Source organism: Choloepus didactylus, chromosome 14 (assembly GCF_015220235.1).
Source record: "Choloepus didactylus isolate mChoDid1 chromosome 14, mChoDid1.pri, whole genome shotgun sequence".
Taxonomy (NCBI): domain Eukaryota; kingdom Metazoa; phylum Chordata; class Mammalia; order Pilosa; family Megalonychidae; genus Choloepus; species Choloepus didactylus.
This window is the reverse complement of record NC_051320.1, coordinates 25,942,812-25,957,861: the sequence shown is the minus strand read 5'-3', so window position 1 is coordinate 25,957,861 and position 15,050 is coordinate 25,942,812. Positions and strand designations below refer to the sequence as shown.

The 15,050-nt window shown below is 40.2% G+C and overlaps 1 protein-coding gene across 6 annotated transcripts in view; it reads right to left on the bottom strand.

Moving 5' to 3' along the window:
• SULF1 (sulfatase 1) overlaps positions 1–15,050 on the bottom strand; it is a 235,287-nt gene that overhangs the window by 122,178 nt on the left and 98,059 nt on the right. For all 6 annotated transcript variants that reach the window (XM_037803038.1, XM_037803039.1, XM_037803037.1 and 3 more), the window contains 3 exons: positions 11,359–11,431; positions 10,847–11,070; positions 1,775–2,014 (listed from right to left, as the gene is read on the bottom strand). In XM_037803038.1, the coding sequence (XP_037658966.1) occupies positions 1,775–2,014; positions 10,847–11,018 (412 nt within the window). In that variant the 5' untranslated portion in view covers positions 11,019–11,070; positions 11,359–11,431. The remainder of the gene's footprint in view (positions 1–1,774; positions 2,015–10,846; positions 11,071–11,358; positions 11,432–15,050) is intronic.

Here is a 15,050-nt window from a genome sequence, read left to right as displayed (position 1 = left end):
TTTTCAAGAAAAGGATTTAAGAAAATACATTTATCTGAAATCCTTTTAATCCTTCAGTATAGAGAATCTGTAGATTTGAAAACCATTTCCAACAAGCTTTAATGATTACATCTTTAATTCTTATGAATTAAAGATGTCATCATTCAATTAATTTAATTCTTATGAATTGCACTGTAGCACCCCTGTATCAACATCCTTAGTTTCCATGAAGAAATACTTAGAAAACGTAAGGACAGTATTTACATGCTGGGAGAATAAGGGCTTTGGGCACAAAATTACCAGAAGGAGTCTTGTTTCTTTCTCTTAAAGACTGGCATAATACTTGCAACTCCTTTTGAAAGGGGTCTCCAATTTTCCAAGGACCAACTAACCAAGACCTCTTTTTGTCCTGTGTAGATTAAACCATGACATTAGGCATAGCAGTTGGGATGTCTTCCTTTCCTGGAAGATGGAGGGGAACCCCTGAGGCCTTAAAATGATCACAACTTAATTTAAAGAAATTTTCAAAATCCTATCAGTTATGAATGAATATATGATCCTACTATACACATAACTGATATATTCATTCAGTTATTCAGTAACTAAAAAAATAATTTTGATCATCTATTGTTGTCCCATATCCTGGGGAACGTACTAAGCAATTTGAAAACACTTGACGATTTCTCATCGGAACAAACAGGGATTTATCAACTTCTAAGAGAAACCTCAAGTTGTGCCATGATCCCTTGAGATTTGGAGGGTTGAGGTAAGCAGGTAAATGGGTGAAAACTCTTCTGTTGCAGGTTCTCCTGGAAAATTCCAACCACTGGGTACTCAATAGGTATCTACTTTCATAATGCATCCACTGAGAGTCATTCTGACGTCTCTCTAAGGGATGTCTCATTGGTACATTCTTCAGAGTAAAAAGTAAGGGGTGGGTGTGGAGAAATTGGAAACTTGAAGCATTACTGGAGGGAATGTAAAACAGTGCAGCCATTGTGGAAAACAGTTTGGTGGTTCCTCAAAAAGTTATACATGGACTTACCATATGACCCAGCAATTCCACTCCTAGGTATATACCAAAAGGAATTAAAAACAGGGACTCAAACAGATACCTGTATACCAATGTCCACAGCAGCATTATTCACAAGAGCCCAACAACAGATGAAAGGATAAATAAAATGTGGTATATCCATACAATGGATGATTACTCATCCATAAAAAGGAATGAAGTTCTGATGCATGCTACAACATGGATGAACCTTGAAAACATTATGCTAAGTGAAATAAACCAGACACAAAAGGACAAATGTATAATTTCTCCTATATGAAATATCTATAATAAAAAAATTTATAGAGATAGAAAGTAAATTAGTGTTTATAAGGAACTGGAGGGAACTGGATTGGGAAGATATTGCTTAATAGGTAAAGAGATCTGTTTGGGGTAATGAAAAAACTTTAGAATTAATCATGGTGATGGCTACACGTTGTCAATGTAATCACTGCTACTGAATTTAAAAGTGGTTAAAATGTCAAATTTTATGTTATATATATATTTTTTTTACCAGAATAAAACTTAAAAATTAAAAGTAAGGGGTAGGGAGGATACTAACAGAAAAGAGAAAAACCTAGACTACTTCCATTTAGGGACTTCTTGGAACTTCATTCATGCATTTCATTACACAATGCAGGTGGGCAAATTGCATAAGGAAATATACACAATTTTGTATTGTGTATATTTCCTACGCTAAGTGGTATTCCCAGAGACCCATAAGCTAGGAATGCAATCCTTTACCTGTTCTGTAGCCAGTGTTGTTCAGATACACAGCAAATGTCCGCGGTTCGTGCATCGCCTGCCACGAGGGGGAAGAGCAGTTCTCGTTGTTGGTGTAGACGTTGTGGTTGTGCACGTACTTCCCGGTGAGCATGGAAGACCGTGAGGGGCAGCACATGGGAGTGGTCACGAAGGCGTTGGTGAAGGTTGCCCCCCCATGTTCCATGATCTTTCTGGTTTTGTTCATGACTTGCAGGGACCCTGAAAGGCACAATTCCAGCGTTTAGCAAAGCACAGAACATGAAAACCCTTTAAATCGTGTCACTCAGTGACTCTGCCCCCCTGATTTGTTGATTTACCACCCTCACACCCCCACCCTGGCTTGAAGGAGTCTGTAATTTTGATCAGCTTTCATTTTCAGAACAAAATTAAACATTTAGGATCCAACCATCTCAAGTATTTTGCAGAATAATAAGCACATTTCTTTAGCTTCTCCCTTCCTTAATTACAAAGAAAAAAATGCAGGCTAATCTGATAATTTAAAGTAAGAATTTTATATATGGAGCAGATTCAAAGGCCAGCAGCCCTTTGAAGATTTACCCGAGAACAACTGCTTGTTACACAGAGCATCAAAATCTCCCAGCCCATGACATGTAAAAAGCTAATGACATTGCAGAGATTACTAGACACACTGTTTTAATTGAAAGAAAGTAAAAAAGAAAAAAATGATTTCCTCTGTGGGCAAAAGTCCTCCAAAATGCCTGTATTTAATTAAAAAATTGATAATGAATATAACTTAGTATCCTCTAGCTAGGACACCAAATGCCTGCCAGTTTTTCTGTCAGTACAGAACCATCAGTTTATATTTTGACCTGTTCACATGTAATGTTTAAAGACAGTTTGTTTCTGGTGAAAGGTCTATGAGTCTATTGCACTGAAAAATATTTGCAAGCAGTAAGAAGTTCCATTTTAACTATAAGGATGTAATTGTAACAGAAGATTGCTGAAGAGAAAAAAAATTCCATTTTGATTACTTTTTCCAGCCAAACACTGTAGCTGAAATACATCCAAATAGGCAGGAAAGCACAGGACAGAATTCAATCGTCTTTTCAGGACCTGTCAAGAAACGTATTACAGAGTATCACAGCCAGGACTATTGCATTTGAATCCTGGAGCCTCAGATTTCCAACAGATCCCACTCCTTCCAAAGAAAGGGAGAAAGTCTATGGTTTTCCAGCAAGGAAGAAAATCATAGTGCAAACAAGGCAAGCATTCAGAGCCGATGAGATCCATGCTACGGTCCACCAAGCTACATGGCTGACTTTTTCATACAGTAGGCATTTACTGTTCGTATGAGGCATATGCAAACGGAAGGAAATTTTTCTAATTAGGTCTCAAAAGCACCCTAAAACAGGCTTCACTCAGGAGTACCCCTAAGTGCTGTTTTTGGTTGTCTTCAAGGGATCAGGCAACTTCTTTTGTAGTCAGTCAATAACATGTAGTGAGTGGCCACTTGATGCCGACTGGTTTAACCTCAGCACCCTGGACAATCGCTCAAGCTGTAGCATTAGTCAGAGAAATGGAAACTTCTCTGCCTCTGGTCTTCAGCAGTAAGCTATCTAGATAAGAACATCTATATAAATTCCTTGGGGATATCTGAAGAAGCAACATACACATAAGAACACGAATACTGCAGTGGCACTACATTTAAATACAGAAGGGACTTGGGGTGCATGTTTAGAAAGGGCTCTGAAGCAAGAGGTGAACATGGGTGGAGGGAGAGGAGGAAGACAAGTGCCAGATGGGTGACTCTGTTGCTGGGGAGCATGGGGAGGAGAGCAAGGGTGATACTCCAGAGGTGGGAAGAACAATGTTGGGGATGCACACTGATTTCCCAGAAGGAAAAGGAATATGGTGAAATGCAGGAGGCAGAGTTAGCAGATAGCTTGGAGGCCAGGCAAAGAGATTCAGATTTGACAAAATAGGCAAAATGAAAGCAGAGTAAGTTCCTTGTCAGGCACAGTGATATGATAAGAAAAAAAAGTATTTGAGAGGTGTTGCTGTGGCAACAGTGATATGCATATTGAGAAGAGAATAAGTTGGTCCATCAAGGGTGAAACCAAGAGGTCAACAAAGCCATCTAGACACAAGGTTGTAAGAACCCAACCAGGATTGCACCTCTGAAGTAGAGCGACTCTAACAAGCAGGTCCAAGCAACATGGTAAAGCATCAGAAGGCTATGTGCTTACTAATGTTTCCAAGTCTTCACATGGGAAGAAACTGGAAATGTAATTGTTTAACCGATGGTCAACAAGTAAAAAAAGGAACATGGCATGGAGATCAAAGTGGTCCATTTCAGAAATGTTGTGTTTTATATTTGCATTGGCTAATCTTACAAGGAAAAACATCCTGGAGATAGACAGATGGATAGAGACAGGGATAGGAACAGCGAGTGAGAGATAGATGCTGACATCTATTCACTTATTTCTCTCTCCTCTTCAGACACCTGCAACTGTTACTCGTTGTAATCTTGCGAATTTTGTGGTAACTCAGAAACACTTTTGACTTATTTTCATTGCCTAATAGACTTATTTCACTGAATGAGCTCTCGGAATTTCCTTTACAAGCTGAATTTTAATAGAAACAAACAAACAAAATGCAGCTGGAAGCCACCCTCCATGGTCCTGAATCTCCAGTTTACTGACTCCTTTGGACTACAAATGTGAGGTGGCAAGTGGAAATAGGACCTAAGGTCAAAATAATATAAAAACTGGGGCCAAGGATGTGATGGCCTGTGTATAAGGATATTTACTACAACAAATTGGAAAACCCTGAATGTCCATCAGTAGGGAAATGGTTGAATAAACTGTGGTATAAACCTGTTATGGAACCTTTTTCCAGCTATTTTATGGAATCTCACAACCTTTTTGATACAGTTCTATTTCCAACCATTGACAAATGAAGACTTATTTAATTCTTTTCAATAGCTGCATTGGCTCTCAGTCAAGACAGTACACTTTATAGACTCTTAAATTTTTTGCTTCATCTGGCATCTTAGAAGAGTTACCTATGGATAAGTAAAGCCTGCCTACCCCCTCCTTAGGGCTGAAATGATCTCAGTAGCTCAGGTGAAGGATGAATGGACAGAAGATCTGTTTGTCTTTAGTGGCTGACTGCCACGCTGGCGTTATATGCTGCCTCTCATCTCTGCTGGATTCTCTGGGCACATGCAGAAGATGGGGTGCAGAGATCCATACCTCTTCACTATGCTGGGCTAGTGCGCACCAGTAAGGAAAGCACGAAGCACCTTCTTAAGTTTTACGGCTGGATAATGATGACACTGTCTTGACACTGAATCCATTGCTGCTGTGACTGCAGCATTGATTTTTCACTGGGAAACTCTACCAAAAACGATTCTGTAATAAAACCCATGATTATGCATTTAAGGCTGCTGAGAATAGTGGGAGGGACAATGTTCTGTTCTATAGCTGGAAGGGCTCAGTTTTGTTTTAAGCTGAAGCTCCTCATTTCTCTGGGTTTCAGGCTTTTCGTGCCTAAAATACAAATAGTGTTGGTTTTTAATTATCAGAACAATTATTTCATAGAAATGATATGATGCTTAAGGCTGCAGATTCACAAGATGGGGCCAAGGAGGTTAAGAAGAATAGAAGGAAACCTAGATTTCAACTCTTTCGGTTTGCATTTCTTGCCTGTAGAAGAGATAACAATAGCTCTCCTGACTAGTCCACAGGGTAGCTGAACAAATTGCACCTTGTTGTTAAAGTGCTTCATGCAAGGAGCTTTGCAAATAAATGTAGCTGTGATTGTGCTTTGTGCTCACCTCAACCCAGCCAGCAGAGTTCTGCACCAGTTACTGGTCCTAATTACAGCCGGTTCTCCAGCACCCCTGTCCAGCCTCCCATCTCATGTGACAATTAAGAAAGATTACAAAGTCAGGCTTCTTGCTTGGGAGGCGAGGGGCAGTGTGTGTGGAGTGGGGGAGAATTGATATTTGTAATTCTAAGCCAACACCTATCTTTTAAGTCTTCAAGCATAGAAAAGGGAATCATCTGAGTTTCCATGGGCTGCCATAACGAGGTATCACGAACTGGATGGCTGAAAACAATGGGCATTTATTGTCTCACAGTTCCGGAGGATAGAAGTCCAAAACCTGGAGGGGAGGCTCTTTCCTGGCTCTTCCTAGCTTCTCATGGTTTGCCAGCAATCCTTGGGCTTGAATCTCTGTCTCAATCGTCACATGGCCTTCTTCGATATCTGGCTCCAGATCTGTGTCCACATTTCCTCTTCTTGAAAAGACACCAGTCGTGTTGGATTAAGGGCCCAATCTACTGAGGTCTGACTTCATTTTAACTTCATTCCTTCTGCAAAGACCCTATTTCCGATAAGGTCACATTCACAGGTATGGGGTTAGGATTTCAACACATCTTTTTTGGGGTGCAGTTCAACCCATAGTGGTAATTTCCTTCTCTACTATTGTCTCAGCTTTTGGAGTTCAGATGCAGGTCGCAGAGAGGGAGACGGAAAAGGCAGGGGAACACTTAGTGGGTGGGCATGATGATAAATGTCAGCTGCTCCGTGGCCTACGTGTTGGGAGCCATGGAGTGTGGAGGGGTCTGGGGTGTCCTGGAGAGGGCAGGCCCCATCTAAGGGAGCAGCTTTATCTTCTCCTTGAGCATCTAACTGATGAACTGCTTCATGAGAACAGAAACCCGAGTTCTGAATTTTCAGAAAATGGTCAGAATCTGGATTACGGTTTTTTTTTAAAACATGAAATTACCTGATTCTAAAATGCTGGCTTAATTTTAAAAAGCAAGCCTGTCAAGCAGAACCCATCTTCTGGCTAGCTCTGACCTGTAGACCCTTTTTGTGACTTCTGCATTAAAGAATCAAAGTATCATCACCTATATACAGTTCCTTAATTCCACTTATGATCTAAAAGAAACAGTGGGTCAGCATTACCAAGATGTTAGCATTGGACTATTTCCTAATATAAGAAATTCTATACTGAGTCAGATCAATGGTCCAATATGCTCAATATTTTGTTTCTTACAATGGCACAAAGTGACCCTTTAGAAGAGATTTAGAGCCTAATCTCTTTAACGCTAGCCTCAGAAAACTGGAGAGTCTCTAAGCATTTCTGATTTTCTTCCTCTTTTTGTTTTATGAAATACTTAAAATGTAGAGAATAATATAATAAGCAGCTCAACTCCTAGCTTTAACAAAGCTTTGCATTTAATAGCTGCTTCAGACATTTTTTAATTTAAAAATATTTTTTTTATATTATTGATGCTCCTTATTACTGCTCCTTCCCCAGAAGTAACCCATTATCCTGAAATTTCATATTGATCATTTCCACACGTTTTCCTAGCTTTAAAAAAATTGTTATGCTTCCACCCATTATCTTACTCTAAAGACTTGAACTATTTACAAGTATAGGCACAACCTGAACAACTTCTAAAGTTGTGGAAAAAGCAAATCCAGAAGGCAACCAATGGTTGAGTCATTTAACATTTCCCCAGACTGCTTCCTCATGGAATAATGATCTTTGCTGGATCCACCCAGCTTGACTGTAATGACAATAAAATGCAATAACGTGAATGAATGATCCTTGGAAAAAGACAAATGTTATACACATGTAAGGTGCTAGCACTTTTATTAATGAACTCCTTATGTGTATTATTCACGTCACAAAGTACTAGCTTATTTTTTCTCAAGGTTGAGGGATTAGCCTATACTCTTGCTGAACAAGTCCTTTACTCTCCAGCTCAATTTCATAAACTTTGATCACATCCCTTTATAGCCTTTGTCTTTCTAGACAAAGAGGTAAGATTGTTTTATTTTTTCCCAGTAGGAAAAGTATTCTATTACAATTTTTATAATTCTCCTTCAAAGCCTTCTCTAAGTCAATTGTATCTTTCTGAAAGTGCAGAAGCCAAAACTGCCTGCAATATTAAAGGTTCCAGAGCTTATAAGTTTTGCATAGGTAGAGATTTATTCAAGTTTTTGTCAAACATAATAAAATTTATATAAAAAGTAAAACAAAGCCCAACTCCAGTCTAGAGCAGTGATGTTCAAGAAAGTTTATGAGAACGTCTTTACAATAGGATGGACAAAAGTCTCCATCTAGTAGCAACCATTACCAAGAAGAATAGAGATTTTCTCTGAACTTTCCCCCCACAGTTCACTGGTTCACTACCATCTTGTTTTGCCAACAAGATAATAAGGCCCATGTGGGCAGGGATCTTGTCTTATGCTTCTGTCATCTCTCTCTCAGAACCTAAAACTTTATTACACATTTACAGGTTGACTTTAGGAAGGGCTTGATGAATATTTGATAGACCAACTGGAAGAAGGCACAGTGGTTAACAGTGAGGCTGTAGAGACCTAGACCACATACAGGTCCTAATTCCAACATTTACTAGCTCCCCACAAACTACATAACTTCCTAAGCCTCATTTTCCCCATGCATAAAATGAGGAGAGTAACAGTAGTACTTCATAGAGTTACTGTGAGGATTAAATGAGCTCATGCTTAGCACAGTATCTGGCTTAAATATCAAGGAAAGTGATAAAGGCAAGTATGTAAGAAAAACATGGATTCATTGAGCTTGTCTACACAATTATTCACACCTCAAATAGAAGCTAGTACTCAATAACTGCTCAAAATACATTTTTGAATCAAGCATTAACTATAGGAGTAAGGGTACAATTTTGTATTCTGTTAAAAATAAATTTATCAATTACCTAGCTTATTTTAAAGACAAGTGCTGTATATTGAAGAGATAGACCATGACGGAGCTCTGTATTCATTTCTGGGAAATGTATGAGCTTTTTTAGGCCTTTATGGGTCCACTTGAAGTGTATTCAGCATGTGCTATATTCCCAGCAGTGCTATTTTTGGGGACTGGAGACCACACCTCTGTCCTTTAGTGGCTCTCTGCCAAGTGAAAGCTCATGGTAGTATGAGGGCATAGATGGAGGCAGAGCCTAGGTTTGGTGGTACAAAGGGAAGTTCCATCCACCCTGCTGGATGGGAGGTTGGATTTGGTGAGGGTACATTCCTGAAGGTGAGGCAGCCTAACTGGGTCATGAAGAGCAGGTAGGATATCAGGCAGAGACAAGATGCACAAGGACTTGGAATAGGGGTGAGGGAAACGGAGTGAGCTGGGACATTCAGGGAAGGATAAGTAGTTTCCATGAAGCACAGAGTATGGGGGGAAGTACAATAGCCTTATAGAGACAGGCATGTGCTATCTCATTTCCCTGCAGAGGAGACGGCTTAATCCTTTTGGCAAAGGGATACCACAGAAAGCTTTTAGGCAGAAGTGACCTGATGAGATACTTGAAGGATAACTCTGGCAATAGAGTGAAGAATAGGTAGGAGTGGCAAAGACTGGAAGAAAGGGTGGGAGAGGTGACCAGTTACGGGAAAACTGTGGTGTGACAAAGGTCGACATGCCCCCACTGCAGTGAGAGGGGTGGGTATGAGAGATGTTAAGGAAGGCAAACTCAACATGTTTACCTCATTCTACTTGCTCTGTAAGTGAATAAAAACATTTCAACCACTAGCCACATACAAACTAAACTCATACCCATGAAGACTTTTCATTTTGGCATGCTATCTGAAAATCAATACTTTTGTTTAAAAAGTGAAGTGAGAGCAGAGTGTGTGAATCAACTTCAATAATAATTACCCCTGCTGACTTTTAGTTCATTTGCTTCTAGTTTATCTGGAAGTTATCTTGGTTGGGATTCCATAGTTTGTTTTCAAACTGGAAATCGAAGTCCCCTTCCATGCTGCTCAAGTTCCAGGACGGAGGGTTTTATCCTCAAGAATGCCAGCCAGAGGAGCTCTGGAGAGAAGTCCAAGGTGCTCTGCTGGCTAGTACTGAGTCTAAAAGATGCTGATGAAGGTCAAGTTGAGGGTGCCGGGTAAGCCTAGCTGAATGAAGCCTGCAAACACAGCTGAGAAATTTGGCACCAGGAATGGAAATAAGGAATGGTGGTGACAACTCGCTTTTTATCTGTCCTGCTGGAGAGAGTACCCAAGAAGAACCTGACCCCAGGCTTATGGACCAATTAATAACCAATTCATTCATTTATTCTAGAAAGCCTGCAGAAGAGAGCTCCGGTTAAATGACATACAAGTTAAGTTGGAGCCACCAGATTTTTGCAGCTTTCTAAGTGCTGTAGAATTAACCCATGTCTTCAGCATGGGCCTTGATGAGTTTACTGGAGCACTATATAAGCTCAGACAGAAGAAGCAAACTTGTTATAGCCAAGAGCGACACTTTGAAGAATGCACAGAAGCTGAGAGAGTAGCTGCAGATGAGCGACAGTTTGAAGATGGCCGTTGAAAGCAGACTCTTGCTCTGGAGAAGCTAAGAGAGGACAAATGCCCCAAGAGCAACTCAAAGTGACATTTTTGAGGAATTGCAGCCTCGAGAGGAATGTCCTGGAAGAAAGTCATTTTGAAACCAGAACTTTGGAGCAGATGGTAGCCAGATGCCTTTGTTGATGGACACTTAACGGCCTTAAGACTGTAACTTTGTAACCAAATAACCCCTCTTTTATAAAAGCCAATCCATTTCTGGTGTTTTGCATTCCTGCAGCATTAGCAAACTAGAACACCAGGTGAGCTAATTCTTCAGAAAGGCATCATACCTGCAGTGGCAATAGATGAGTTACTACCAAAAGATTTGTAGGACACTAATTTTCAAATACTTAACAATTACTATAAGAAACTGGATAACTAATTGCCTGTAATGATAATCATTGAAACTTCCTTAAATATCTGTTACATTCATAGACATGTAATGTATTTACTCTCTTTCTCAACCCTGTTATTCTCATAGACCCCTCTGCAGGCTGATTAAAAAGCTTAAGACCCTAAAGTAACATTGACATGCAAACAAAATGCCTCATAACCAAGACAAGTTCATTTGTATAAACTAGGAGGTTGGAAAAGGTACTACTATTAAGTGCAAAACCCCAAAATGCTCATTCTTTATTACTTACAAGGCTGAGGCACAATAAATCACAACAAAAGGGACTGAAAAATCCATCATCTCACCCAGCTCCACATCTTGATCGTCGGTGAGTACAAGAATGATGTTAGGGCGGATGTTTTTTCGCTCCTGTTGAATGCGTCCTCTAAACCTTGGGGATCTGACAGTGGAACCAAGGCTCCCCAGCAACTCTGTGCCCACGACAGCCAAAACCAGAGCCCAGCAAGAACACTTCATTTTATCAGGTCCAATGTAGCCAAATAGACAAAACGTCTCAGGCTCCTGGTTTCTGGACAGTCAGAGAGAAAACAAGAGGGAGAGAGAAAGATTAAATCCAAACACCAAAACACAGTTTCAGAAAAAGTGCTGCAAATAAGTCAGAACTGGCATATAAACAGGCAGAAAAAGGACAAGTCAGAAGGAGCAAACCCTCACACACGGATTGGGCAAGTTTTTTTTTAATCACTTATTTTGCAAATCCACTTTCGTCCTTTTTTCTCATTCCAACATTTCATTGCCAAAATATAATTTCCAAGCCAGAGCTCATGTATTAAAGTTCTTTGACAAGAGCTAATACCTTGAATTAGGTATCCTGGTTGACTAATCAATTTCTATACTCAGAGGTGTTCCGAACATCTGCAGATGGGGTCCTAGAAAGGGGAGAAAAAATACAAAGGAAATATCAGTCAAGACTTTTTAAACAGGTTTTGGACCTGAAGCAGTTTCTTAAAATACCATATTATACATGTATGTTTGTGTGTGTATGTGTGCATATAAGCTTTTTTTCCTTACTCCAAAAGGGAGAAGCAGAAACAAACATTCAAAACTGCTAACAAATAAGTCAGGTAATACCTCATTTCATAATCAGTTCCCTAAAAGCTGTATGAAGGGTACATCACTGCTCACACAGCAATAGGACTTTAAAGATCCCTGACAAAACTAATGATTGATTAGAATGAGCCAGCAGCGCCTGGGAATCCACAGTGCTTTTGGAAAAGAGTGTTTGCATCTGGGGAGCGGTTGGAGCAAGGGGGAACATTAACTCACCTGCATAGGATACTGAGTACTGATCAAGCAGAATGAGAGGCAAAGCTGTCATTTGACATCTGCATTATGTCACTCACTACGCAGGAGAGTCCTTTCTGCTTACAGACTTCATAGTAAGTGACTGGGACGACACCCTTTCCCAGCCTCGGAAAAGCTCCTGAAAGTCCCCATCAATCACTAGGGGAGGGGGTGCTTCCTCAAGGCAAGGCCCGACCCCCTTCCAGCCCACGTCCTCAGCGCTCAGCCAGGCGCTGGGACGGAAAGTCGTCCTCCTGTCCGTCACCAGCCTCACTATTGTCAAGACCCAGCGCTGCTGCCGGCTCAGAGGTTTTGCTTTGCGGCAGCAGATCTAAACCTGCAAAGCAAAATGATTGATTGGCTGTGAGGCTGGAGGTTAGCCCCTATACATCCACATTAAAAAATAAATAAATACAATCCAGAGGAAAGTGCTGCAAAATCTTTGCAAAGCTTCACAGGAAGAGACTTTCGAAAGGGCTGGAAAAATGCCACCCTCTGGAACTCTCACCTGCTGAAAGCTTTCCTCCTAGACTTTGGAAAGGTGGCAATGGGCTCATTTAAAAATTATAAAAAATCTTTCTCCTGATGTCACAAGGAACTATCTGTGTGGGAATTCAGGCTGCCCTAAAATTAAGTAGAAGCCCGTTTCATCTGCCACTCTGTCCTCACGCACCTGAGGACTTCTGTTTTCATCTGCAACAATAAGCTGGCATCAGATAAATAAGCATAACTGAGTATGAACAAGCACTGCATAGCAGGAGGACAGGTTTCTCATTCTTTTGTTCATCTCATGATTAAATTCTGGAGGGCGACATGGGGCTGTAAGAGAAGAAAGGAAGAAGGTGCACTGCTTTCTTCTGCCATACACATTGTGTTGTTTTATACACACACACATACACACACACACATTATGTTAACTTTATAAGCTGTTTTATAAACAGTTCTAATGCTTTTCACTCTGTAGCTTATAAATTACTGTGTGTGGGGGCGGGGGAGAGGAAACAGAGAAAAGGGGGAGGAGAAAAACGGGGAAGAGAGAGAGAAAGTGAGAGAGAGAGACTCAAAAGGAAGAAGTTTCTTTAAACAAAAATCTAGTGTCTGCAGCACGGCAATCCTGACTACATTATCTGCAGAGCAATAAACAAGCCGGCTCCAACTGACCCTGCGGCTCTGCCAAAGTCAGTATGTCAGAATCCGTGAATTTCTTTAAATACCTCACGGCTATTTCAGTGATTGCTGGGCATGCTGAACACTGAAAGTCTGCAGTTTTTCTGCACTGACTGTGCATTTGTTTCAAAACATGAGAAACTTGATATGAACATGAAAGGACAGGCAAACGGAAAAATCAGATGTCAAACAATGGCTTTCTCCCACAAGGGGATCAGGCTCAACAGTTAAATATAGAAATTTCTTAGAGGGTAGGTTCGTTAAGTAGTGAAACTTTGCTCCCCTCCCCACAGCCTGCAAAGGTGTGTGAAGGGAGAGTGAACAGGGGTTTCTTGCAGCTGCTATCCTATAAACCAACCTCTGCAGACAGCAGTGACCTGGCAAGTCAGCCAGCCTTAGGGCGTTAAGCAAACAGTGGCACTTGGGGTTTAAATAAGCAGCCACACACGAAACTGAAAATTCTTGACAAAATGTTGATAACATTCCCTGGAACCCAATCAGCTTTACTAGTTATTCTTTTCTATATCTTATTTACTTTACTTCTTCCTTTAGGAAAAAGAAAATTAGCTGGAATTGTTACCTTGTGCAAACGCCACAAAAATCATTTCCTAATAAAGAAAAGGGAGTAGATGTTGGTTTTGCCTATTAAGTGACCTTCCATTTTACTGAGCTAGAGGTGTAAAGAGACCTATTGTTTTTCTGCCATATCTTCTTATTGACTCAGTTAATTCATATGTAAAAGTACGGAATTGAGCGGGAAAGAAAATTGAAAGAAAACTGAACTTTTCAACAGGTCTGGCTGTTGGATCTCCATCTCTTATCCCACCTCCTTTCACTAAAACAAACATAACACACTACTGTAAAAAAGAAAAAGAGAAGAGAAGAGAAGAGAAAAACACCAACAGACCATTCTTTATTCAAAAATGACCTTTAAAAAGCTGTCATCCAATTGTATAAAAACGTAGCTTAGCTTATGAGGGGTGACAATGTGATTGGGAAAGCCATATGGACCACACTCCCCTTTGTCTAGTTTATGGATGAATGAGTAGAAGAATGGGGAGAGGAAAATAAAAAGGGGGGGTACCCAGTATTCTTTTTCACTTTAATTTTTATTCTTACTATTTTTGTGTGTGTGGTAACGAAAATGTCAAAAATTAATTTTGGTGATGAATGCACAACTATATAATGGTACTGTAAACAATTGAATGTACTCTTTGTTCTGTATGACTGCATGGTATGTGAATATATCTCAACAAAAATGAATTTAAAAAAGATCTGGAAGATGCTTCTTGGAAATATATTTTTTTAAGTTCTCTACTAGATTTTAAAAGTTGCAATAAACAGCATTGTGGGGCAAAAAAAAAAAAAAAAAAAAAAGCTGTCATCCTCTCACTGCCTGGTTTCAAGCCTCAAATGGAGAAGGGAGGATGGAAGGAAGGAAGGGAGGGAGGGAGAGAGGGAGGAACTGACAAAATGCAGAACTTGGCAGAGGAGACAAAGACTTGATGTTTGAATTGGATACTTTTTGTTGGAAGACTAGTGTCCTTGGAGACTAACAATTCATCTCACGAGATAGTAGAAAATGGGAGAAATGTAAAAAACGGTTTTTCTGACACATGGAAAGTGAGCGTGAGGAACGTTCTGTATTCAAGAATCAGGAGGAATTCAAGAATTAGGATGAGAAACTTGCCTTTTCCCCAAACCATAAAATGAAAACACCAACTGTAGTTATGGTCAACTGGTGTGGAAAGCTTACAGAACTTTGTTCAGGATAGTCAAATCAAAATATAAATGTGGCATTAAAAAGTTTCAGTCATATAAAAAAGAAAAAATAAAAGACTTAGAAAGCTTCAAGTCAATTGGACAGAAAGTTTAGTTCACATATGCTCAGCAAGCAAAACCTCAAACTCCCATATTTGAGGGGAGCGCTTGCTTGACCTCATATGCTGGGCAGCTGGTGATGAGTTAAAAGGGGATAGTGGCAATATGCCGAAAGTATCCTGCTTTAGTCCAAGGCAGCAAGTTCTCAAAGTGTGG